This window comes from Lactuca serriola, chromosome 5, assembly GCF_051521515.1.
Source record: "Lactuca serriola cultivar US96UC23 chromosome 5, Lser_US96UC23_V15, whole genome shotgun sequence".
Classification (NCBI taxonomy): Eukaryota; Viridiplantae; Streptophyta; class Magnoliopsida; order Asterales; family Asteraceae; genus Lactuca; species Lactuca serriola.
This window is the reverse complement of record NC_136412.1, coordinates 176,979,195-177,003,927: the sequence shown is the minus strand read 5'-3', so window position 1 is coordinate 177,003,927 and position 24,733 is coordinate 176,979,195. Positions and strand designations below refer to the sequence as shown.

General features: G+C 36.8%; 1 protein-coding gene across 1 annotated transcript; it reads left to right on the top strand.

The window, feature by feature from the left end:
- The first annotated feature begins 23,164 nt into the window (after positions 1 to 23,164).
- On the top strand, positions 23,165 to 24,113 carry LOC145053325 (uncharacterized). Its single transcript, XM_079001354.1, has 2 exons — positions 23,165 to 23,319; positions 23,422 to 24,113. The coding sequence occupies exons 1-2, from the start codon at positions 23,242 to 23,244 to the stop codon at positions 23,875 to 23,877; spliced, it is 534 nt and encodes a 177-aa protein (XP_078857480.1). The 5' UTR covers positions 23,165 to 23,241; the 3' UTR covers positions 23,878 to 24,113.
- Positions 24,114 to 24,733: the final 620 nt, after the last annotated feature.

Sequence of the window (24,733 nt, the reverse complement as noted above, 5' to 3'; positions counted from 1 at the left end):
TCAAAAGATACTAACTCAGAATTATATGCAGAAATTGGAATATTAAAGGATTCAAGAAGTTTACGTACCTTGGTAGTCATGGGCGACCTGTCGGTAGACTTCGATACGAAGCATTGTCCACGTACTTCGTAATTCTCTTCTTCATTTGAATCTTCTTCAACTTTTGCATACATGGCCCCGTGTGTTGGATTCTTCATTTCTTCATCATCTGAACCTGAGGACCATATTTGATATGTGCCATCCGATTCAGTTTCTCCATGAGCCACTAACGACAAATTCTTTGCCTTCGACTTTACTTCCTCCTGTTTCTCAGTGTAATACGCTTCATCCTTTGTTTTATTTTTCTTGTCCTCCTTCTTTCTCAACAAGCAATCTACTGCTAAGTGATTTGCACCATAGCAATAATGGCAATTAATCCCTGTATCACCTTTCAACATCTTCATTTGCTCAATTTCACTCTTCGAATCCGTCTTCACTTCTTTCTTCTTTTCATCCACTCTATTTTTGTTTTCAAAACTACCCTTCGAATCTGATGACTTGTTCTTTGGATTAAAAGGTTTCTTAAAAAATTTCTTTACTCGATTGTTTGAGTAAAATGCAATAGCCTCATCATCATAATTCATCAGAAAACCTTCTTCTTCATCAGACTTCGATTTTTCATTCTCTCTTTCTGAAACCTTCGAAACGAATGCCAATGGTCCACCAAGACTTGCTATCACTTCCTCAGCTATTTCATTAACCTCATTTTCATGAGATTTCAACTGATTGTACAAGTCATTCAAAGTCGAAGTATCAAAACTTTGTTGATTTTTCACCATCATACTCACACTCCTCCATTCCTTTCGAAGTCCCATTACAAATATCAAGTTGTACTCCATTGATGACCTTGTAATACCATAACGATTACAACGATAGATTAACTCGTTGAACCGATCATAGTATACTTCAATGGATTCAGATTCTTTCTGTTTGAAATCCTTGAGTTCCACCAGACATTGTTTCACAGATGTGATCTTTGTCTTTTCACTTCCTTGAAATTTATCTTTGAGATTGTTCCAGATTTCTTTAGTTGTTGTACATGTTCTGACATAATTGTACACAACAGGAGGCAAGGCACCTCTTAATTCCCTCATGCATTTCTTCTCCAGTTGTTTTAAACGATTGGATTGATTGTCAACTTCCGAACTGCTTGAAGACACACCGATTGGCTGAACTGTTGCACGTTGATTGATTTCTCCTTAAATGCACTTCCATAATTCTTCATCCAATCCGTTCAAGTAATCTTGCATACGATCTGCCCACTGATCGTAATATTCTGGAATAAGCATCGGAATTTTTGTGGATGAACCAAGCAAATGAGAAAATGATGCCATGGAATTCAGATTGAATGACGCCATTGTTGTACGGACAAAAACTTTAAGATGATACGAATTGATGAGATTTGTAATCGAGTTTAAAACAGATTCAAGTACGAATTAAGGAAGAGTAATAACGATGAATACGAGAACTTTAATAATTTTGAAATCAAATTGTATATTTCAAATCAGAATCACACAACGAACACTCGATTCACAAATATGTTCGCAGAATCGAATCCTAGATTTAGATCAAGAAGAATTTTTCACACTCAAAAAGAACGGAAACTTTTTGAATCAAACAGTAGATTCAAAAATCTTTTTGAACGTATGAAAATCAGATCACAGAAAGGATTCCTGCTCTGATACCAATTGATGAGATTTGTAATCGAGTTTAAAACAGATTCAAGTACGAATTAAGGAAGAGTAATAACGATGAATACGAGAGTAAATAAAATATTTGTTCAGCTCGTATTATGCTTTTGAATTTACAGATTACGATGAATAAACTGTAAAGACTGAGTGAAAAGCTCTTTTTAATCACTTAGTACAGACCCCTATTTATAGGAGAACAAAAGCATAACAATACTAAGGACTAGACATTAAGACTACTCTTTATAATGCCTTAGTATAAATAACATTACATCCGAAGACTCCTTCTTACGAAGACAAAATAAACTTCGTAACAATCTAACTGACACTTCGACTATTACAACATTTAAGCCCTAACACAACCATGTGTCATGGGCTACCCCCATGGTCTTTCCTTGAAACGCCATGAGCTACCCCCATGGTCTGACATCCAAGTGCCATAGGCTACCCCAATGGTCTTTCATGCAATTGCCATGGGTTAACCCCATGGTTTTTCATACAAGTGAAACGGGCTACCCTTGGGGTCTTACAAGCAAGTATCATAAAGACAACTAACATTCTACATAATACAATCTGGTGGGTTGGCATTGATGCCTTCGACCCATGAGTACACCGAGAAGACTCACCTATCAGACGATAATCAACTGTTACTGCGCTCACTTCCACGAAAATAGATGTTATACACCACTTATACAGCCACACAAGGTAAACTCTTATCTTTCTATCCAAAACTATGAGTTTGGCCAAAAGCCAATGGTCAAAGTTAAGTTCAGTTGGCTTGTTATATTTTGTCCATCCTTGACCATGTCGTGGCCTACAAATGACAGTACAAACGCTAAATCCCTAGTCGTCATGCCGTGGTAGCTTATGGCCATGTCGTGGGGATTGGGTTCAAAACAACTTAATGGGTTTAGTTGTTTCCTTTGATTCCAAGAGCTCCAATGCTTAGATATGGTCTATATGGATAAAGTTTCCAAATTTATCCCTTAAGACTCTCAAAGAAATCAATACGAACAAGTATAATGTATAGGTAATGTATGCATCTTTTGAAATTTCACTATATGGATTCTGATAGAGTTATTACAATCAATTTAAATTTTATTGATGTATAAGTTGTTTTATTCAATATGAACGGGTATAATGTACAAGTAATGTATGTATCTTTTGAAATTTCACTTATATTTTCAAATTCATCTTCTTTGATGTAAAATGAATTGACACTAACATTAGATGGTGTAAACGATTGTATCTTTTAAATTTGTGCTTTGTATGAACGATTGCATCTTCATCTTCATCATGATACAATCTATGTGAAGCAAGGTTCATGGTTGATCCAATTATTAAGTTTGAAGGGAAAGTTGAAGGTTTTTTCAGCAATACGACACATACCAACCAGACACATTATTGGGATCCAAGATGAAGTTGGAAAACTCAACCAAATTTTGCATTAGTGGTGAAGATACATGTATGGTCTTCTTCGTCTTTGGAATGGTGTTGCTTTGATGATAAAACCTAATGTTTTTTTTTATTTTGAGGTAATTTTACTTGATATTGATCATAAAGTTCAAAGTTTTCTTCGATTGATGTCATTTATTATTATTATTATTATTATCTTTAACCTTATATTTTTTCCTGTATGTAGACAAATGGTGAAGATCAATACTTGTTTCTTGTATTTAATGTGGGAATCGTTTACCATGATAGCTTCCTTAAATTTATCTTCGTCGGCCTTCAAATTTACTTGTAACTGGTGACGATGGTCGGTGGAGGGCAACAAGATAATGGAGATGAAAGGGGTGGGTGTTAAAACAACATACCAATTGGTTGATATTTTTACAAAACCACTTGATGAAAAGTCTTTTATGATAATTTTAAATGGTTTGGGAATGATGGAAGTTTGTTAAGTTTCAACCTCTGACTAATATTTCTTGTTTTTTAATTAGGAAATTTTAACTAAAATTCGTTATTGATATGATTTCATTTGGAGGTTAATGTTCACATTCATAGATTCACAACCGTTCCTTTTCAACATTCTTTATGATTAATTCAACGTTTCCAAATAATGATTACGATTGCAACTGGGGAGCTATGATTACTCGTAATGTGTGAGTGGGGAGTAATAATGAGTGGTGAGTCTTGATGACTACTCGTAAGGCATTTGCGAGTGAGGAGTAATAACAAATGGCGATTCCTGATGACTACTCGTTACCAATTGCGATGGGATGGCGCTTGCGAGTATAGGCTGTTTGTTATCAATAACGACATACAACCAACGGTAATATCTTTTTTTTTTTTGTTTTAGAAAAATGTAAAACTACAAAAAGATTTTCTTTAATTTTTTATTTTCATTTTCTAAAATTTAAAAATAAAAAAAATCTTTATTTTTTTATGTGGTTTGTCTTTTCTTTCATAAAATCAAAAACACAAAAAGATTTTTTTTTTGTATTTTCTTTCACAAAATCAAAAACTCAACAATCATGTACTTTTTATTTCAAAAAAAAAATCTTTTTGTGATTTCGTAATCTCGATTGGGAAGTCCATTGTGATACATGTTGCTCGTAAGCATGTCAACGCAAATCTCACCAGGGATCAGGTAGAATTCGTAATTCGTAACTAGTTAAGAGTTTTTAGAAGCATGTTGCAGCATGTTGACTAAAGCCTCACTGACTCATTGTTTATGAAGCCTTAATGAAATTCTTTTTACAAAAAATTATTCTCAATAGTCTATATTCACAATGGTCCTCGAGTTACTTTTCTCTTCTCAATTTGAGTTAAGAGATGACCGCAAGGTCCTACTATTCACATAGGTACAATGGGTTTTTGTAATCAATCTTTTTCACCCAAAAGTTCTTACACTTACACACACAACGACGCATACCCAAAACATATCTGGTAAAAAAAAACTATGATATAGGTATGTCAAAATTTTGTGTTTATGATCTAAATCATATTTCCGTGATGAGGGTGAGACCCAACAAACTTCAACTTTATGAATTGACGGTTAACATTTATTGTTCAATATTTTAACAAAACCTTATGTTCCATTGTACCATTTTCGATGTTCAAAATCTCATATTCATTTCTTTTGTGTGATCTTAATGAAATGTACTAATCCTAAGTCATTTCTTCCCAGTGGATTCAACTCTTTATTTTTATGAAATGAGATTTCCATATGAACATTTGTCTTGATCTTTCGTCACTTCAATTTTTTCCAAAGCTTACTTGTTCTTGGCTACACTGTTCACATAAGTATTTTCTTACAACCATTTGTACTTATGTTAAGCTGCGAATTTGTATGAAAATAAAGCCACCCAAAAATCTTGATAAAAGATTCCCTTCATACTTATTTATAACCATTCGATTGTAATTCACGGAAAACCACACAAGCAATTCGACATCTCTCTTGGTGACGAATGAAGAATCTTTGCCTGGGATATTACTTCCTTTATATTAAAGATTCTTTGATACCGTAATATCCAAAATTTTCTTATTTTGATTCTATCTTTTCTCTTGGCACACATTTGCACTAAAATCATTGAGGTTATGGGTATTACCAACTCATACCTAGATTTAACAAAGTATGACAAATGATTTCACTTACAATTCCTATAAGTGAATGAGCCTAACCTCCATAACGACGATTGATCCTTGGTTCGTAATGAAAAGAGGTGACAATTTAGTTCTTTTGGGGATGTTGAATTAGCCATTGGATGGGACGTTACTGTTGCTTTATCGTGGCCCGAGAAAAGCGCTCATTACTTCTACACGTGGTAGCAGGGAGTGATGTCATTTCAACTGGTAACTTTACTCGTGGAAATTTGTGATTGGACCCTGATTTGAATTTGACACCAGTTAAAAAAGATCGGGTGATCATTCAATTAAATCTTTATGATTTCCAGAATTTACCCAAGAACCCTAACCCTTTTATGTGTTCAAAATCCATATTCCCTCGATCATCATGTCTACTGTTGGCACTGTTGATCAATTCAATACTACAGAAGACGAAATTTCGATGCCGACTATGAACATTGAATCAAACAATGTTAGTTTGATATGGTGATTGATAATTACCCTGGAGAATTCAAATGCTTGTTCAATGTATGAAGGATTATTGTCTTGCTCATGCTCTATCTACGTTATTTGCTATTCTGATGAAGTGGTTGTCACTTGTTGCTTCTACTACATTGTACAACAAAATGATTGTGATTATCATGTTCCAAATGGAACTGCAGAAGAACAAGCATCTAACGAAGAAATAATTTGCCCAAAATTCTTCAACTGCCATCAGAAGGGCAGTTCAAGACTCCTAGAACTGAACAGACACTCGAGATGTTCAATGATATGGGATATCAACCTCCTATCACACTTGTGAGAAGTTTCGGGAAAGTGATTCTTCTAGGTGTTTGTATTTCTTTCTTTGAGATTACACTTCGGTGTTTGACTGGTCGGAGTACTAGTATGGATAAGGTAAAGATTCAATTCCATTCAGTCATTGCAAAACTATACTATGGCATGCAGGTCGATTATGCATCGTTGCTTTGGGTTGAGTTTGTTGCCTCAGTTTCACACTCAAATATGACAACTAAGATCTCACATGCTTGGTTTTAAAGTCTAATTTTAGAACAAATCTATAGTCAAGCAGGTATTTAGAAAAGTTGGTGGTGTCTTTAAACGAATTAAGAAGATTAGAGATTTGAAATATGAGATCCATCTTCTAAAGCTCCAACACCATTACGAACGGTTGAAACAATTTGAGACAACGAAGCCACATAAGATATTTATTTGGGAATGATGATCAGGCCTTTCGTGTTTCACCTATAAATGATACCATTGTCGAATCGAATTTTAAGGAGATACATATTCCTTTATGTGACTGTGAACGCATCTGATGTGGATACAAACATCGATTATGGTGAACCTATTATAACTTCGATCCTTGAGAAGTCTATTATCACACCACCCGGAGTTGATATTTTCGAGTCCAGTATGGAGGAGGGTATAACTTCAAACATCATTAAGAACGTATCTAATACAAACTCAAATGTTAATATGGGTGAACGGATTTTAACACTGTCTCTCGATACTTCAACCATACCACCATCGCCACCTTCATCACCACCAACTTCAGTAACCATTCCTGCCTCAATTCATGTGATGTCACCTACTCTTCAAAGTGTGATGAATGAACCTATCACTTATTTATTCTCTTTGCAATCCACTGATCCAGGGGAAACAGTTAATGAAGAGCAAGATGACAATAACAAAATGGTTGGATTTACAATATTGGAATTCAATCCTGAAGAACATAATGTTGAAGATCATGCCATCATGTCTAGTAAATAGTTAAAGATCTTGAATTCTAAACTAAATTCCATCCTTCAATTCTTGAATGATAGTGTTGGGAAATCATTTGTAAGTGGGGTGGAGGTCGATTTTTTGTTCAGGCTACAAGAGTCACAAACTAGGACGTTAATTAAAGGTGTCTATAAGAGTGTTGATGAACAATTGGATACTCATTCTCATAATTTCAATCACAAAATTAAAAGATGTTGCTCATGAGCGACCTGAGTTATTTGAGAAGTTGGTGACTACTTAAAGAAACTCTATCGAGTTGAACTTTAAGGAGTTTAGTGACTTGTTTTCCAGATAGGTTCAGAAACTTGATAAGTTTTGTGATGGAATTACTGAAAAGGTTAATGTTTTGATTGAAGCTGCTAGTCGATTGGTGGAGGATCTTAATTCTTTCAACAAAGGTTACACTGCTAAAATGGAGCTTAAAAAAGAACCAGATGGGAAAGTATTTGCTAATATCGAGAAGTATCTTATTTACTTTAAAGATACTCTATTGAAGTTTTGATTTTACATCAACAAATTTGATTTTCCAAGATTCGCTTTCTACAATGGCTTCTTCTGTCGAATCGTGCTTCAAGTCTGAGTTGGCACCGATTGTTGATCTGGGTCTTCGACTCCCAACCAATGCTCCATGTTATGTAAATGTGTCGCAAGAGGGAGAAAGGGGAGTTGGTTCGTCAAAGATCAGTGGGGATGACAAAAGGAAAGTAGTGGGGAGAGTTATATCTACTCAAATTCCTACTACGATACAAATGAAACCAGTTCTGTCAACATCGACAACAATAACGACTGATCCAAATATTAACGTTGGCTTATCCAAGTTGCAACAAAAGAAAGGGATAAGTATTGGGAAAGGAGGATCAAGTTCCATTGTTATCAAAACTACTTCAACTGTTAATCCTCCTTTCCCAATACTTATCCTCCTTTCCAGAATATGTGGAACGATATTCTCTAACCAAAATCTTTCTAGTATTCTAATTCGCATCAACAACTATCATAGAAATGATAATGAAGACAAAGAAAAGGTCAGGAAGATCATCCTATGGTACATGGAGATTCCGAAGGTATTGGTACAGACTATTAAGATACTATCCTAAGTTTGATGTTTAGACAGTTTATTAGAAAGGGGGAGAATGTTGAGTCATGTTTTGTTGTGATATATCGAAACGGTAGTTATCTCAATATCTAATAGTCTATAAATAACGAGAGTCCACAAAACATTATTATGTAATGTATTTACTAGGCACTTTATTTATTTGCAATGTAGTGTTGAGTCCGTGTATTTTTTGGTTCTGTGAGTATCCTATAAATAGGGTGAGTACTATAGAGAGTCGTAACATCTTTTGCACACTTCTACGCATAAACTTTGTTTGTACTCATTCCAAAATATATTTGAGCTGATACCAAATTTTCATGTTCTATGCTCTGATTTACTGTTGATTGATTAAAACACAAATCAAAACATCATTTCAGTTTTGAAAAAAAATGTTGCAAATATGACTTATTAACATGTTACTTCCAAGATCCAATTAGATAGTCCCAAAAAATCATCAACGTTGGTACGACCAATACATTTAAGTATTAAGTGTTTTCAAATTTTAATATTTCGAAACCGATTCCAGCAGTTATCCGGCGGGTAACGGTTCCTAAAAAATGAAAATCGGAACCGAAATCAGTCCTTAGCCGTTCCCACTTTTAGGAACCGAAACCGGAACCAGTGACCTCAGGTTCGGTTCCAAAACCAACAGTTCCGAGGTGGTTTCGTTTCCAAAAGCGGGTACTTGCTATCCATGCTCATCCATACTTTCTAACACCCCAAACAAATATTCAAGTCGTAAAAAGCAAATTTTTAAGTTGGATACCAATTATTTATGTATAACTTATTAACTATACTTTTCAACTATTTTCTCACCTCATGGTCATGTTGTTAAGTTACAAGTTTTTTATACTCTCTCTGAATGATGCTTATTTTCTAGATACCACTTTCCACTTTACTTGGTACATTTCTTTCTTTTTGTTGTACTTGACTCCACGGTACCAAATTGATTAGCTTTAGCTCGTGGCTTTCTATGGAATATTTATAGATACTAGATATTTTCCTCTCAAATTCCACTAAAAGAATTCTATGATTTTCTATGGAAGATTTATATATTTTTTATGAGTTTTTTTTTCAACCCAAAAGGTTACAGATTGACTTCTCCTCTCGATCCCAACTATATATATATATATATATATATATATATATATATATATATATATATATATATATATATATTCATATTTCATATTTTTTACATTCGGAATTTTATATTACCTGGAAACCAATTCATCTTGTATTGGTTAATAAATTTTCTTGGGGTACATTACACTTTTTATGCAAAAATCTTAGGTATCTAACCTAACACGTGGCTAATTTTACAATTTGAAAGTTCATTTTAATCTCTAGGAAGAGCAAATACAATATCCAAAACGGCGGAACACAACTTAAACACTTTATTTATAACATACTTTCTAACATATTAACAATTAAGTACTATCTTCATTTTCTTTTTTATATTTGTCTATATATCTATATTATTCATCTAATATAAATGATATGTTAATTATTCATTATATCACAAGATCCCTTACCCCGAACTTAAATGATACATCATCCTCATTGTATATAGAATAAAATAAAAGAGATAGTACTTGGAATTCACTACCTATTATAGAATTGGTGAGATCGATTGCTCATTGTCAAGAAGTTTGTAGATGGTGAAAATTTTGGTGATCTTCGATCGAAGCTCCTTTTTGCATATTAATCATTTCTTTTAATGGTAGAACTTTTTATAGACATTTTGTCTTCTTAAAGAATAGTTACAATCATCATCGACACTTGGAACCAATAGTTTGAGTATGAAAGTCATGTGTTCCATCAGCAGTAGCAAATCACAACGTGATTTCATTATACACTACATGATTTTGCATAAAAGTACTTTTGTCGTCATTATGACTGATTTTCTTGACGAGAATATGGTAATTTCGTCGTCATTTTTGTACATTGCCTTTTTTTTCATCAAAATAATCTTATTCAGAGAGACCCGTGTCGATCAATCACATGACTATATGTCTTCTTTAGCTTCAATCCTTTTTCTTTTAAGTATGATGACACTTCACTTAATCTTTTTACCTTCACCTCACTGTATTTGAACAATTTGACCTCTTTTCACATTCATAGATGTTTGATTTAGCATATAAACTCCATCATATAAAAAATAAAAAGAAACTAAATGCATACATTAAAAGGAAAATTTGTTTTCATTAAACTTCATTTAAACACACTAAAATAACTTAGAAAAAGAAAAAAAAAACTAAACGTTGAATTTTAATTATTTCCCATACATCCTAACTCTCTAGTCCTCATCGTGAGTTAGCTCATAAATTTTCATTTGGTCCTCAAAACATTCCAATGGTTCCCCATCAGACATCTCCTATTTGAAATTCTCTACACTCTAATGGTCAATTTTGTCTTTATCGTTATCGCTCTCATCCTCTTTTGGCTCATAGTCACTATCTACTTTTTCATTTTATTTTTCTTTAACCTCTTCATCACTTTCTTCCTTGTCACTAATTCCATATTCATTATTCAACTTAGGTAGGGATCTATCATCTCTATATTTCAATTACACAATTTATGATATTGCCCAATTCATCATCTTTGTTATCCCATCTATTTGACTAGTCATGCGCTTCATTGTTTTCATTATCTATTTTATCATATCTTCGTAACTCTTAGATATAATGTTTGTTTTCTCCCTATCCTCTCTTATCCATGTCGTCTTCTTTTTCTCCTATCGCTTTCCTCTACTCCATTACTCTTCATCTTTATCTTGTTATTATCTTTTTCATCTCCACTTTTCACCTTAATCCTTTTAACCTCAATATGCCTTTTTTTTATTCAAATACATCAATGGTTTTTAGAAAACCCATGTCCATAATTGTTGGAATTATTCTTTTCTTTACTCTAATGACTTCGTTAGACAGGGTTTCGTAAGAATTTGCAAGCCTGGTAACAAAATGTCCTCCGACAATCACTTAATTATATGGTGGTCATCCATCATGAATTCCAAGATAGTTGGCTAAAACTGATGGGTTTGAGCTAAAAGAACATCCTATGTGCTCATGCAAACCTTAAAGCTTGGATCTAGGTTTATCTATTGTACATGCAATTCATCCAAAACTTATGAACCCTAGATCTAGCATACATATTTCGAAATTATCATAAGAAAACAGATATAGATAATTACCTCTTCAACAATGACTTGAATCTTCTTGTCTTGGATCTTAAATGTGACAACCCGAAAATTTCAATCTTTCATTCTTCATTTCTTGTCAAAGTTAAACTCGTTTTTACTATTTTGTAGCACTGTTTGGAGTCAAATAGAGTGTTTAAAACCTAGTATAAGCAGGGTAGGAGTTGTGGGATAAGTATTGTGGGTGTATCACCTTGAAATTGAGCCAATCACACCAACACAAGGTGTGTGCGGCCGCACACAAGGGTGTGCGGCCACACACCCACCCCAACCGCACACACTCCCCCTATATATTCAAGACTTAGGCATTTTTGAACACATTCTACACTTCTTCAAAGCTAGGACTCAAAATCCTCTCAAGTATCATCCAAATCTCCTTGAGGATCTTCATAAAAGGTAACATCTTTAACCAAGAACACCAAGAACACTAGGTGTACGGCCGCACACACCATATATGGCCGCACACCCAGCCACACACGCCATGTAGAGTCGCACACCTGGCCGCACACACACATAAAGTGTGTATTTTGGCCCTACACTCCTTTGTGAAGCCATATACCCCCTTCATACAATCATATATGGTTATAACACTTAGATATAAGTGTTTACTAGTCCCAAAGGTGGTCCCAATTCAATAGTCAGTTGTTTTAAACACTAATTGGATTCATATATGTGATATTATATGTTAACTAGGATCCGCGTGTGTGTTCAAGTCTCAGCTTAACACTTAGCAGCCTATCCGACACTTTCATCCAAAACACTCGCTACAGGTGAGTTCATACCCCTTAATAAATGTTTTAAATGTTTTTAAATGCTTTATGGGGGGATACAAGTAGAATCATGCTACTTATTATATCAATCGCATGTGATTAATAAGCAACATCCAAATGATTTACTATTCATTAGCCGTTTTACCAAACAGTTTCCTTCAAATGATTTTCATAAACACTTTATATGTTTAAAAATCCTTATTAAACTGTACATTTTACTCTGTATGTTTCATTTCAAACTCATTTACAATTGTGTTTCAAACAAATGTTTCTTTATACTTAAACTGTGTTATCAAACTCATGCTTTCAAACCGTTTTATAGATTGATATCAAGTCGATCTTTTCTTAGATAATAATTACGTTCAAAGGTTTTACAAAACTTATTTTATGATTTTATATTATCAATTGCATGCCTATATATGTATATTTATATAAGAAATGTTTAAAAGACTTAGAAAGGCTATCCACCCTATTTCCTTTTCGCGCTTGAGATGTGGTCTGGTGGGATATCGGGTACCCGTTCGAAGGTCGTTTAAATATTAGTTATATATCATGTGTACATATATAGTCATAAAGGTTCTTCTAGTCCATTCAGTACCCTTGGGCAGCAAGGGTATACTTCCATGTTCACACGTGCCAGTTACATTACTAGTAAGCTACCATATGGGTAGTTTAGGAAGTTATTAGAACTATTACTAAAACGCGATATCTTACAACGAGTCAGTTAATTCATGAGTCAATACTTGCTAGATAGATAGAGAACACACATTATAGCTAGTGCACACAGTACAATACATAGATGTATCTATTACATAGATACATCTACATGAGTACATTTACATGAATACGTTTACATATATACACTTACATGAGTACATATACATAGATACATTTACATGAGTACATTTACATGATTACCTTTACATGATTACACTTACATGGGTACATATACATAGATACATCTACATGAGTACATCTACATGAGCACATGAGTACATTTACATGATTACCTTTACATGACTACACTTACATGGGTACATGTACATAGATACATCTACATGAGTACATCTACATAAGCACATGAGTACATTTACATGATTACACTTACATGGGTACATATACATAGATACATCTACATGAGTACATGAGTACACTTACATAAGTACATTTACATAGATAACATATGACGAATTACTAGTACATTTTATATGTATAGATTCTGTTATAAAATCCTCATTCTTATCTTTACCCTGTGAATCAATCACATAATCGACGAGATAAATTGGATTTAATATCCTAGTACCAAAGGATACTTGTGGGATTGACCATCCCTAGAATCTCTGTTAGCTACAGAGGTAAAAGCACATCTACGGATGTCAACGGTTGATACCATTACATGTATACTTTAAGGGACTGACTATTCCTATACCCAGCTGTTAGCAACAGAAGTAAATGTACATCTACGGATGTCTTCAGTTGGCACTGTTATTTATCCTAGTACAACAGGATAACACTTAGGTTATTTATATTATTACCTCCATCTTGTGACCCATTCACATAACGGACGAGGTGAATTATTTGAGTATCCTAGTACCAAAGGATATAATTTCTTATAATAATAATAGTAGTAGCACAATTAAGTCTTGGTAGAAGACTACATTCAGAATAGTTAAGTCTTGGTAGAAGACTACATTCCGAACAGTTAAGTCTTGGTAGAAGATTACATTTAGAACAGTTAGGTCTTGGTAGAAAACTCCCTTATATAATAGTAGGAATCATAGGGATTTCTAAGGTTTTTCAAACGTTTACAGTTGTTTTACAAACATTTTTATACTTACACGAACTTCCTTTCAAAACCTTTTCAAGTCTTCCATTACATGTTCTTCAAATACTTACATACAAATTAAGACACTAAAATACTTATGATCTCACCAGCTTTAAAGTTGATACTCTCTTTCAAAATAACTTGTATCCTCAGGTCAACGATAGACAATTACAAATGCAAGGTTTAGAGAAGATGGAGCCCGTTCAAGACTCATCTTTCATTTTGATTTATACTTTAGTGTTTATTATAATTTGACAGAACACACTTGTATTAAAATTATATTATTAATGCAATGGATGATGTTGTTGCTTGTTTACTACTTTTCATTGTTGTGATACTGTACATGACGTCCTCCGCCCCAGAACGTTTCTGTCGTTCTTGGTTTTGGGGTGTGACATTAAAGCACAAATGTCACTCCTCCAATGGCTTACAAACACCACACGAGCAAAAGGATGATATTAGAGAGAGGGGAGAGGCATAATTTCGGCTATGAAGACTTCTAGGGTTTCAAGTGGCCGAAAATTGATGCCCTAATGGTTTTATTTATACTTGTGCTGCTAGGGTTTCAGTCAAAACCCTAATGGACAACTTAGGCCTTAAGCAGTCCAAGGAAGCTTCTGGAATAATGCCCTTATGGCCGAAATTAGGATGGACACATCCCTAATTTCGTCCATTCCTAGTCCATAAGGCTTCTCATCTCAAAATTCAACTATCACACATTTGACAATTTAAGTCCCCTTTATTTAATTAATGTCCTTTAGCCACATAATTAATTATTTTCTAATATTAATTAAACTATATGATTTCTCCTTTAATATATTATTCATATAATATATTAGTAAACCATAATAGCCTCTCTCTCTTCATAAATCACCCTGTCAAGTTGCTCTGGTGAAGGCAACCCTAAAGGACCATGCACAACCGGGTCAAGTACATACCAAATATAGTTACGGGCTTAGACACTAATCCAACAATCTCCCACTTGGATAAGTCTAGTAACTACAAATGTAAGTACAATCCGATTAGCAATCGTAGCTCTCAAAGACGTTGTTGAACTCTGATCTTATTAGTAACATGTCCTCTAGATAAGGGATCGTATTGTCCTCCATTCTATATATCGTGCGGACAATTACATGGAACAAAGTCATACTTGTTGTCCAACAATCTGTTTCTCGATCTATGATTCGTCTGACATAGAACTTGATTGAAAATATATCAATTCAGTCCTGACCGGGCCTGACACGTAACTCATAAGTCAAACCAAATCATCGAGGGGCCCAGATATCGCTTTTACCCTCTTAGGATAAAAGGAATAGATAAACTTCGACTTATATGCATTTACCATTTAATCATCAAATGATGCACAACAATGCATTTTATAACATCAAGTTACTGATGCGTGTACGCATTATCAATGCACAACCAACTTGCACATAATAAACCATATATCTAGGTTTTAAGACTATATGATATTATCGTCTTGCAGTCACTCAAGATAAATTCCATGAAGTGATGCCAGCAAGCGCAGGTTCAATCCAATGCTCAAATCAATTTCATAAGCACTCATGAACGTTGCAACAAACCTTTGTTATGTCTAATACACTTTAGACAATCAACAAACCAATTCATGACAATCTTCTTTCATACCTACTCCCAAAGTATGAGCAATTGTGGAACGTTCGAATAATCTTATTATTCAGGAAGTCAAAACATGCAAAGTGAAACAATAGGTAAATAATCAACATAAGACAGTAACTTTACCTATAAATAATACTAAATTATTTAATCATCAAATGTTAATGACATTTATCTATTACATGTTTCAAATCTATTTAATCTAAACTCATATCGTCCTTCAGCCCGATGCTCCAGGCGTGTTGCAAGTGCTTAACTCTACTCAATCCCTTCGTAAGGGGATCTGATGGGTTATCCTTCGACAATACCCTCTTCACTACGAGGAGTCCCTCCTCCACCTGATGTTGAATAAAACGATATTTCCTGTCGATATGATGAGATCTTCCATGATCATGAATTCCCGATGGGTTTTGTATACTACAACTTCCTATGGTGCACATACAACCCTAGAAGCTTTGGATTTACGTTTTCACTAATTATACATACAAATGGTTTCCAAATCTTTAAGCCTACAACCAGCATACAAATGATATAAACTACATAAAACACTAGTTAGAAGTTTACCTATTTGTGCAGTTTGTAGAACGTGATGAATGTGGCCTTAAAGAGCTTAGCCCCAATAGTGTGGAAGCCTCAAATGAAGTCACAACACATCATGGACAAAGGTGGAACTTGAGAGAGAATTCCATGCACCCAAAAACACCCATGAACTCCAAGAACAAACATGTAGGCGTTTTTTGGGTTAAGAGCAAGTATTTATATGTTAGATTTTAAGGGTCATGGGTATAACCCAAATCCATACCCATGGGTTTATCATCCATGGTTCATGTGGCCCAACTCTGTAACATCCGGATTTCCAGGTATCATAATTTAAGTATTTATTTTTGAGTTAAGAAGAGGGACTCAACGAGTTGACGCCTAAACTCGTCGAGTAGGAACGCGACTGATGACTCGGATTAATGAATGGACTCGACGAGTCGGCAAGTCAACTCGAAGAGTCCGGGTTGTGGACCGAAACCCTAAATCTTTGGGCTTGCTCCCTATTTAAGGGCTCTTATGGCCTTCATTTGCGGCCACACACCCTTGAGAAACCCTAAATGAACCAGAGAGCATAGAGAGTGAGGGAAGGAGCTAATTCCATTACCATTTTTGCATTCTTGCAAGAAGGAAGGAAGGGATTCAAGCTAGGCTAATTGGGGAGCTCAGATCCACTATCACCCCATCAAAGGTTGCTATTTGAGGTATGAATCCATGCCTATTTTCGTGTATATGGTGGATCTCATGAATCTAGGGTTTCCTTGCCCACTTTTTAGTGGAGTTATGGAGTATATGGTGTCCCTTTGCGACATAGACATTAGATATGGACCTTGAGAGGTCTAGAGAGTCCCAACAACCTAGCTTTATGCAGTCATATAAGAATATTGAGCCTAAGACACCATTATAAGGGTTATTTTATCAAATAGAACTAGATATGTGGTGCATGGACATAAATATTGAACCTTTATGTGACTTTTGGGTGCTAGAAGGTCAGATTTATAAGTTAGAGAAACAGATCTGACCTCAAAAGGTCAATCGAGTATTGCCATGGAGGAAACTCGCCGAGTTCATGAGAGGACTCGACGAGTCGGATCGGGTTGCTCCGCGATTCGTGATCGGTGGTAACTCGTCGAGTGAAAGGTTAACTCGACGAGTCGACTGAGGCCTTAGGATGATTCAGAGGACACGCATGGACTCGCCGAGTGCACTCGACGAGTCTGGTCAAAGTTGGACCGTTGACTAGAGTTGACTTCCGTTAACCTTAGGGTTCTGGTCAAACTGATTCAAGAGAGGTCAGGGAGGGGTAGAATGGTCTTCTACCCATTCTTGAGAGTTGAGAACATAAAGAGAGTATTGATAAGAGATATTATCATTTTGATAGCTGGAGGCTAAATCGGGGTTATGAAGAACGAGAGTATACTAGACATCATATGAGGTGAGTCTTCTCATTAAACTTTATCTAGAGTGGTAATTATGTGTGACCAGAAGGTCTTATGTGCTATGAAGAGTATGTGATATATGTTTCTTTGTGATGTGTATATGTTATGTATGTTATGAGTAGTATAGCATGGACCGGAAGGTCAACAGAGTACGGACCGGAAGGTCAGCATTGGATGGACCAGAAGGTTGATATGGTATGGACTGGAAGGTCGACAGAGTAGGACCGGAAGGTCTACTCAGATTGTGGGACCGGAAGGCCCCTGAGACACATTGACCGGAAGGTCTCGTAGAGCTATAACCTCGAGTGGATCATGTGTTGTATGTAGTATTTTGGGGAACTCACTAAGCATTTATGCTTACCGTGTTATGTGATATGTGTTTCAGGTACTAGCGAGGATCGTGGGAAGGCGCCGGCATGATTTGTACACATTGATAGAGGATTTTGTATTGAGATTCTGGGATATGTTTTACTGTGATATCATTGATACACTTGTATTACGAGATGATTTATGTGAGACATGTTTTGTTTGAAAAATGGAAAATTGTTTTAAATTTTCACGTCGTTACAAGTTGGTATCACAACCTTGGTTTGAGGGATTCGGATGCACCTTCGGGCGTATCTGAACTCAAACTGAGGATTTGAGAAAAAATTTCATAAAAGAGACAATTTTTCTAAGAAGAGTAAAAGATTTTGAGAAAAAAAGCAAAAAGGAGCAGTGTGTACGATCAGCCAGCGCCCGAACGATGATTTCCCAAAATACCGTTACATTATGTGTTATGAGATATTATGTGCTACGCATGCTAGAGTAGGCTAGGAAATAATATTTTAGGACTAGGGTGGCCTGATATGTGATGCCTTAGCCTAGGAGCTTATGCTGCCGTGAGTTGCTTTGAGTGCATGTATGTAGCAGTGAGTAGCTTGTGAGAAGTCTGCCTGAGAGTAGGCTGAATTCAGAGGGTATATAGTACTTGCGATTTGGGATCCTAGGTGGAGGACTTGGTGTGGATATGGATACGGTGTGGAAGGTAGTATTTGGCCCGTACTACTGAAAGCACCGGATTAGTAAACATCTAAAGTAAGAATCCTTAGGGTGCCAAGGAACAAGTAGGAACCGGTTGATCGAGTGTGAGTAATCTCGGTCGAGTCTCTGATTATTTTATGTCGTATTTCAGAGGCATCATGGTGGGAACGTGCCACAACCCAGGATGTAGTGGTACTAGTGATGAGGAGGTCTACAGGATGATTCACGAGGAGGTGGCAGCGGCCATTTAGGCTGAGATACCAGATATTTTTGGGTCTATCAAGACCACGTTGATTGAGACATTTGACGAGCGACACGCTACTCTGACCGAGGTTGTTGCTGCTGCAGCCACCGCAATTGTTTCCGCTGCTAGGCCGCAAGGGGTGACTCGTTGCTGTATCGAGAGTTCACCAACACGAAGCCACCAGAGTTTGATGGGACACAAGATCCGATAGCCACGATGAGGTGGATCTCTGACGTCGAAGGATGTTTCTACACTTGTTCCTGTCTAGAACATTTGAGAGTACGGTTCGCGCTGAACCAACTTCGCTTGGGAGCGAAGGACTGGTTGAAGTTTGTGACAGCGGATTTTACTCCTGCATAGCTTACCGCGGTGACCTGGGAGAGGTTCACCACTATGTTTAGAGACGAGTATGTTCCCCCGGTGGAGAGGGAACGTTTGGCCTAGGAGTTCTTGTCTCTCAAATAGGGGACAGAATCTGTGATGATGATCACGCAAATGTTTCACGAGAGGGCGTTGTTTTGCCCTAAGCATGTGTCTTCTGAGCAGACACGCATGAGTCGATATTTGAGTATACTGAGGCGAGACATTCGCGAGTTCGTGGCGAACTCATCGTACCAAACATTTTCCGAGCTCCAGGCAAATGCTCAAAAGAGAGAGATTGAGCTAGAGACTCAGGCCAGGGAGGAGGCAGAGTCTCAGAGGATGGATAGGCGGCTGGTGCAGTCTCAACCGGCAGCTAAGCGGGCAAAGCCCGCCGATACGAGATCTGGAGGCCATAAGGGCCGCACTTGTGGGAAGTGCGGTAAGGGACATGATGGAGTTTGGCAAGTAGGTGCTTGCTACAAATGTGGAAAGGAGGGGCATATAGCCAAGGATTGCCGCAAGGGGTTCATGGTTTGCTTTCTTTGCAACCAGACTGGCCATAGGAAGGCCGAATGCCCGCAGTTGATTTAGGGATCCGCGCAGGGATCTGTGCCTTCTACCACTCGAGCTACAGAGAGTCGGCCCGTGAAGGCCGAGGCGCCGAAGGCTCGCGACAGAGCCTTCCAGTTGACCGCGGAGGAGGTCCGTGCTGATGGGTTTTGAGCATTCTAACACTTCCTAAGTGTACATGCAACCCTAATAACCTTGGATATATGTTTGTCTAATTATCATGCAAAGTTGAATTCCAAGGTTATATTCCTATCTAGCATACATGGGGAACAATTTTTAACTTGAATGAAAGATAGAATAACTTACCTTGTTGTTGCTTGTGTTCCTTGAAACCTTGTGAGCCTAGCACCCCAAGTGTGATGCCTCAAATGCTTCACACAACACCAAATGCTCTTGGAAAGACTTTTGAGAGAACACACACTTCTTGAAATCGGCCTAGCCCTCTTGTTTCATATGTGTACCCGATTTTGGTGGAGAATGGGACTCTTATATAGTGTTGACACATCTAGGGTTACACCATGTAAATCCTAATGTGTCATGACTCTTCATTTCCATGACCCATGGGTTTGTAACTCCCATGGAGCATCCTATGGGTGGAACCCAACTTGATAATCCATGGAGCCTCTTAGCCCACTATACAAGATATGAATGATTTACAAAATCAACCCATATATTTAATTAGTTATCTTTTGATCACTTAATTAATTCTAAATTAATTCTTTGATCAAACTAATCAAATAATATTATTAATATATTAGAACTTATAATATATTAATAATCTCCAAGTTTTATTTCTCTCATTTAGTCTATCCAATTGCATGGTGCCATGCAACCCAAATGGACCATGCCGGGTCGGGTCAAGTACTGACCAGAAATAGTTATGGACTTAGACACCTTATCCAACACGTGCAACACCGGATGTTTTAGCTGGTATGCGATCTTTTGCTTATTCTTTTGTTTATATATATGGTGCTTATATGTGATATGTTTTTAGGTACTTTTCTTGTGTATTATGTACCTGCTTTGGTGTTATTTGACTCGGGTGCGAGTCGATCTTTCGTGTCATTGGCGTTTAGTCAGCACATCAGTACCCGACGAGAGGCGTTGAGTCGACCTCTGCGAGTTTCTATAGCTAACGAGCGAGCGGTTTTTGCTACTGATGAGATTCGAGGATGTGTGTTCGAGATCTTTGGTGTTGAGTTCCCGATATATCAGGTCCCGATTGCGATGGCGGCCGTTTGTGTCATTGTGGGAATAGATTGGTTGAGCCGATTTGGAGCTGTTATAGACTGCGAGCGTCAGATGGTGACGATTCGAGACCCTAGTGGGGGAGTGTTGACGGTATATGGAGAGGGTACCCGATGTGGGTCAACATTTTTCTCGGCTGCCAGAGCGAGGCAGAGTCTGCAGCGGGGCTGTAGAGGGTTTGTAGCCTATGTGATGGATACACGAGTTACCGCAGGGAGGCCGAGTTCTGTCGGTGAGGTTCCAATAGTACGAGAGTTTCCGGACGTTTTTTCCGAGGAGTTATCGGGTGTGCCTCCCGAGAGGCAGGTGGAGTTTCGCATCGATTTGGTTCCGGGGGTGGCGCCTATTGCCAAGGCACCTTATCGCCTTGTGCCACCAGAGATGCAGGAGTTATCCTCGCAGCTTCAAGAGCTGTTAGGGAAGGGATTCATCCGACCGAGTAGCTCGCCGTGGGGAGCGTCGATCCTTTTTGTCAAGAAAAATGATGGTTCACACCGGATGTGTATCGATTACCGGGAGTTGAACAAGTTGACGGGCAAGAACCGTTATCTGCTGCCGAAGATCGATGATTTGTTCGATCAGTTGCAGGGAACATCTTGGTTCTCCAAGATATACTTGAGGTATGGATATCACCAGATGAGAGTGAGGGATGAGGATATCCAGAAGACGGCATTTAGGACTCGTTATGGGCATTACGAGTTCGTGGTGATGCCTTTTGGGCTCACCAATGCACCAGCAACATTCATGGATCTCATGAACCGAGTATACAGGCCGGTGTTGGATCGATCGGTGATTGTGTTCATCGACGATATTCTAGTGTATTCGAGATCCAGAGAGCAGCATGAGGAGCATCCGAGGGATAAACATTAAGTTACCATTTGCCACTCTTACTAGTCCATGTTAGTGTGTCGGTTACCCACACACGTTCCACCAACGACTTGGTAAGGTACAAAGTGTAATTTCATGGGTTAGCACCAAATTCATATTTCCCTAAAGTAACTGAGATTGAGAATTTAATAAAGTTTAGTTACTTGAGGGCAAATTTTGTAATGCTTGAAAACTTTTGGATTCCATAACTTATGGAGTTAAATGTTTGTTTTATGATGAAACTTTTCATGTTCCATAACTTAAGAACAAGTTATGGAATTCTATAAAACACTAACACCAAGTTTTGTAACTCCATAAAAAACTTTGAATCAAACTTAAAAAAAAAACTTTCATATCCATAACTTATGGAGGTTTCAAAAAAACTCTTTGGATAAAACTTTTAAAACTAATAAAATAATCATATCATTTTATCTTTTTACTAAATTCGACCTAATCATATCGTTTATGAAATATATGTTAATCCATGAAAACACACATCGTTTATTTATGAGTTGTTAGTGGAGCATGTGTGGCTAACCGACACACTAATTTGGGACTATAAAGATGAAATGAAGGCAAAAATCGAAAATTACCATTGTTGATGGAGCATATGTGCTACACATCAAAACAATATATGTTAGTAGTCTATATACACTATACACTTGACAATGTCTATCCATGTTTAAACGATTTTGAATATATTCTTGCATTAAATCATGGTTTACTAACACAACAATGATGTGGACATAATTATAGGTATTCGACTTGACGTATTTGTGTAAAGAGGTCTTATAATGCTATAAATCAAGGGTTGTATGATTTATAATGAACTTGTATTATCTTTTATAAGGAAGTTCAATGCCACATTTCGTATAACAGATTTATTTTATTTTGTTCTCATTGACTGTTTAAAAGTATGAATGACAAAATGGATATATCTATATGCTCATACATTTGTATAAAAACATTTTTTTTGTAATAGTTTCACATTAAAATATACGTATATACGTAATACTCACATATGAAATTTGGATTTTATACTTCATAATGTATACCCTTAAAATCCAATATAAAAACACACTTCCATCTTTTTAACATTTCACAAACCATTAACCCATTTGGCAATCCGCGCGCAAGCTAAATCTTTCAAATTGACCGCTCATTCATTTTAATCCAAGGGTTTGAAATTGGCGGTTCATTTTTAAAATCGATCCGCGTGAGTACCTCTCCACCAATCAGAAATCGTCTTCTTCAACCCACACGCTATTTAAATACCCATTTCCTGCATTTCGAAAATATTCATATCTACAACGATTTCTCTCTCTCAAATTCAGAAGCATAAAGCAATGGCATCAACAAAAGCAGCAGTTGCAAAGAAGGCTCCGTCTTCAACAAAACCCAAGACCCACCCTACTTACGCAGAGGTAATTGAGATTTTCGCATAATCTGTTTCAACTTTTAATCCTTATGTTTCCAGCTATTTATACATGTGTTGTGATTTAATGGGTTTCTCTGATATTGTTCAGATGATCAAGGAAGCGATTGTGTCGTTGAAGGAGAGGACTGGGTCTAGCCAGTACGCCATCGCGAAACATATCGAGGACAACAACAAGGATTTGCCGGCGAATTTCAAAAAGCTTATGTCTGTTCAGTTGAAGAAACTTGCTGCATCTGGAAAGCTTACCAAGGTTAAGAGCTCATTTAAACTTGGAGCTGTTGAGAAGAAGCCTACCGTGAAGAAAGCTCCAGCCGCCGCTAAAAAGGTCGCTGTTAAGAAAGCTCCGGTGGCGAAGAAGGCTACCGCCCCTAAAGCGAAAACCGCCGCTTCAGTGAAACCGAAGCCAAAGGCAAAGGCGAAGACACCTGTTAAAGCTAAGAAGGCTGTCAAGAAAGCCACTCCAGCGAAGAAAGCGAAAAGTATCAAGTCACCGGTGAAGAAAGTTGCGGTAAAGAAAACCGCTGCAAAGAAGGCCAAGAAGTGAGATGGGGATTTGCGTGGGGGATTATGTAAATTTGTAGACTTCTTGGATTGTTAGGTTAGGACTAATACTGGTACTTCTGCTATTTTAATGGTTTTTGGTTTTGATGTTTCAAGAGAGTTGTAGGGTCTGTTTTTAAGATGTAGTTTGTGAGATGATGGTGATTATGTGGTTGTTGGAATTCAACTTTTGGTTGATGATCCTTCCTGTTTCATTTAATGAGAATTGTTTTCTATCAACATGTTACTTGCATCACCGGTTTTTGAATGGTTAATAACTTTTGATTTTAGGATTTGTGGTTTCTTATCGATTCATGAATAAGGATATGAATCAATGAAATTGTTACCGTTGAAGAATAACATTATTGGTTGAATGCTTAGTGTATGTTTCTTTATATAATTTACATCGTTATTTGTCAAAAATCAGAATCAATACGTTTTGTTTTTTTGATAATACGCAAGTTTGGTGGAGTCAGCGAAATACACGTATTCACCGAGATGCAATTTAGGTTGTAAGCTTATATTCAGTGCTACAACGTCTTGGTTCGTGTAAGGAACTGAACTATCCCACTGATGATAGTGTTTGGTGTCCACGAACGCAGATAAGCTCGGATAAAGACCAAGTCACAAAATTTGGTTCAAGATGAAACAAAGTGAAAAAGACAATTATAAACTAAAATACAAATACCCTCAACTCGAAAACTTTATTAATTTTTAATGTACACTCATCTTTAATTTTAACCCATATTGGGGGTTGGAAACCTTCACTAGTTTTGATGTGTTATGTATTCTCTTTTTGGGTGTTGTGGGGTTGGAAACCTTTGATATTTTTGATGTGTTATGTATTCTTTTTTTTGGGT

Excerpts from the sequence above, each read along its gene's own strand:
- LOC145053325 (XM_079001354.1), top strand. The coding sequence starts at position 23,242 with ATGGCATCAACAAAAGCAGCAGTTGCAAAGAAGGCTCCGTCTTCAACA. Across the intron at positions 23,320-23,421 it reads CCCACCCTACTTACGCAGAG|ATGATCAAGGAAGCGATTGT; the intron begins GTAATTGAGATT and ends GATATTGTTCAG.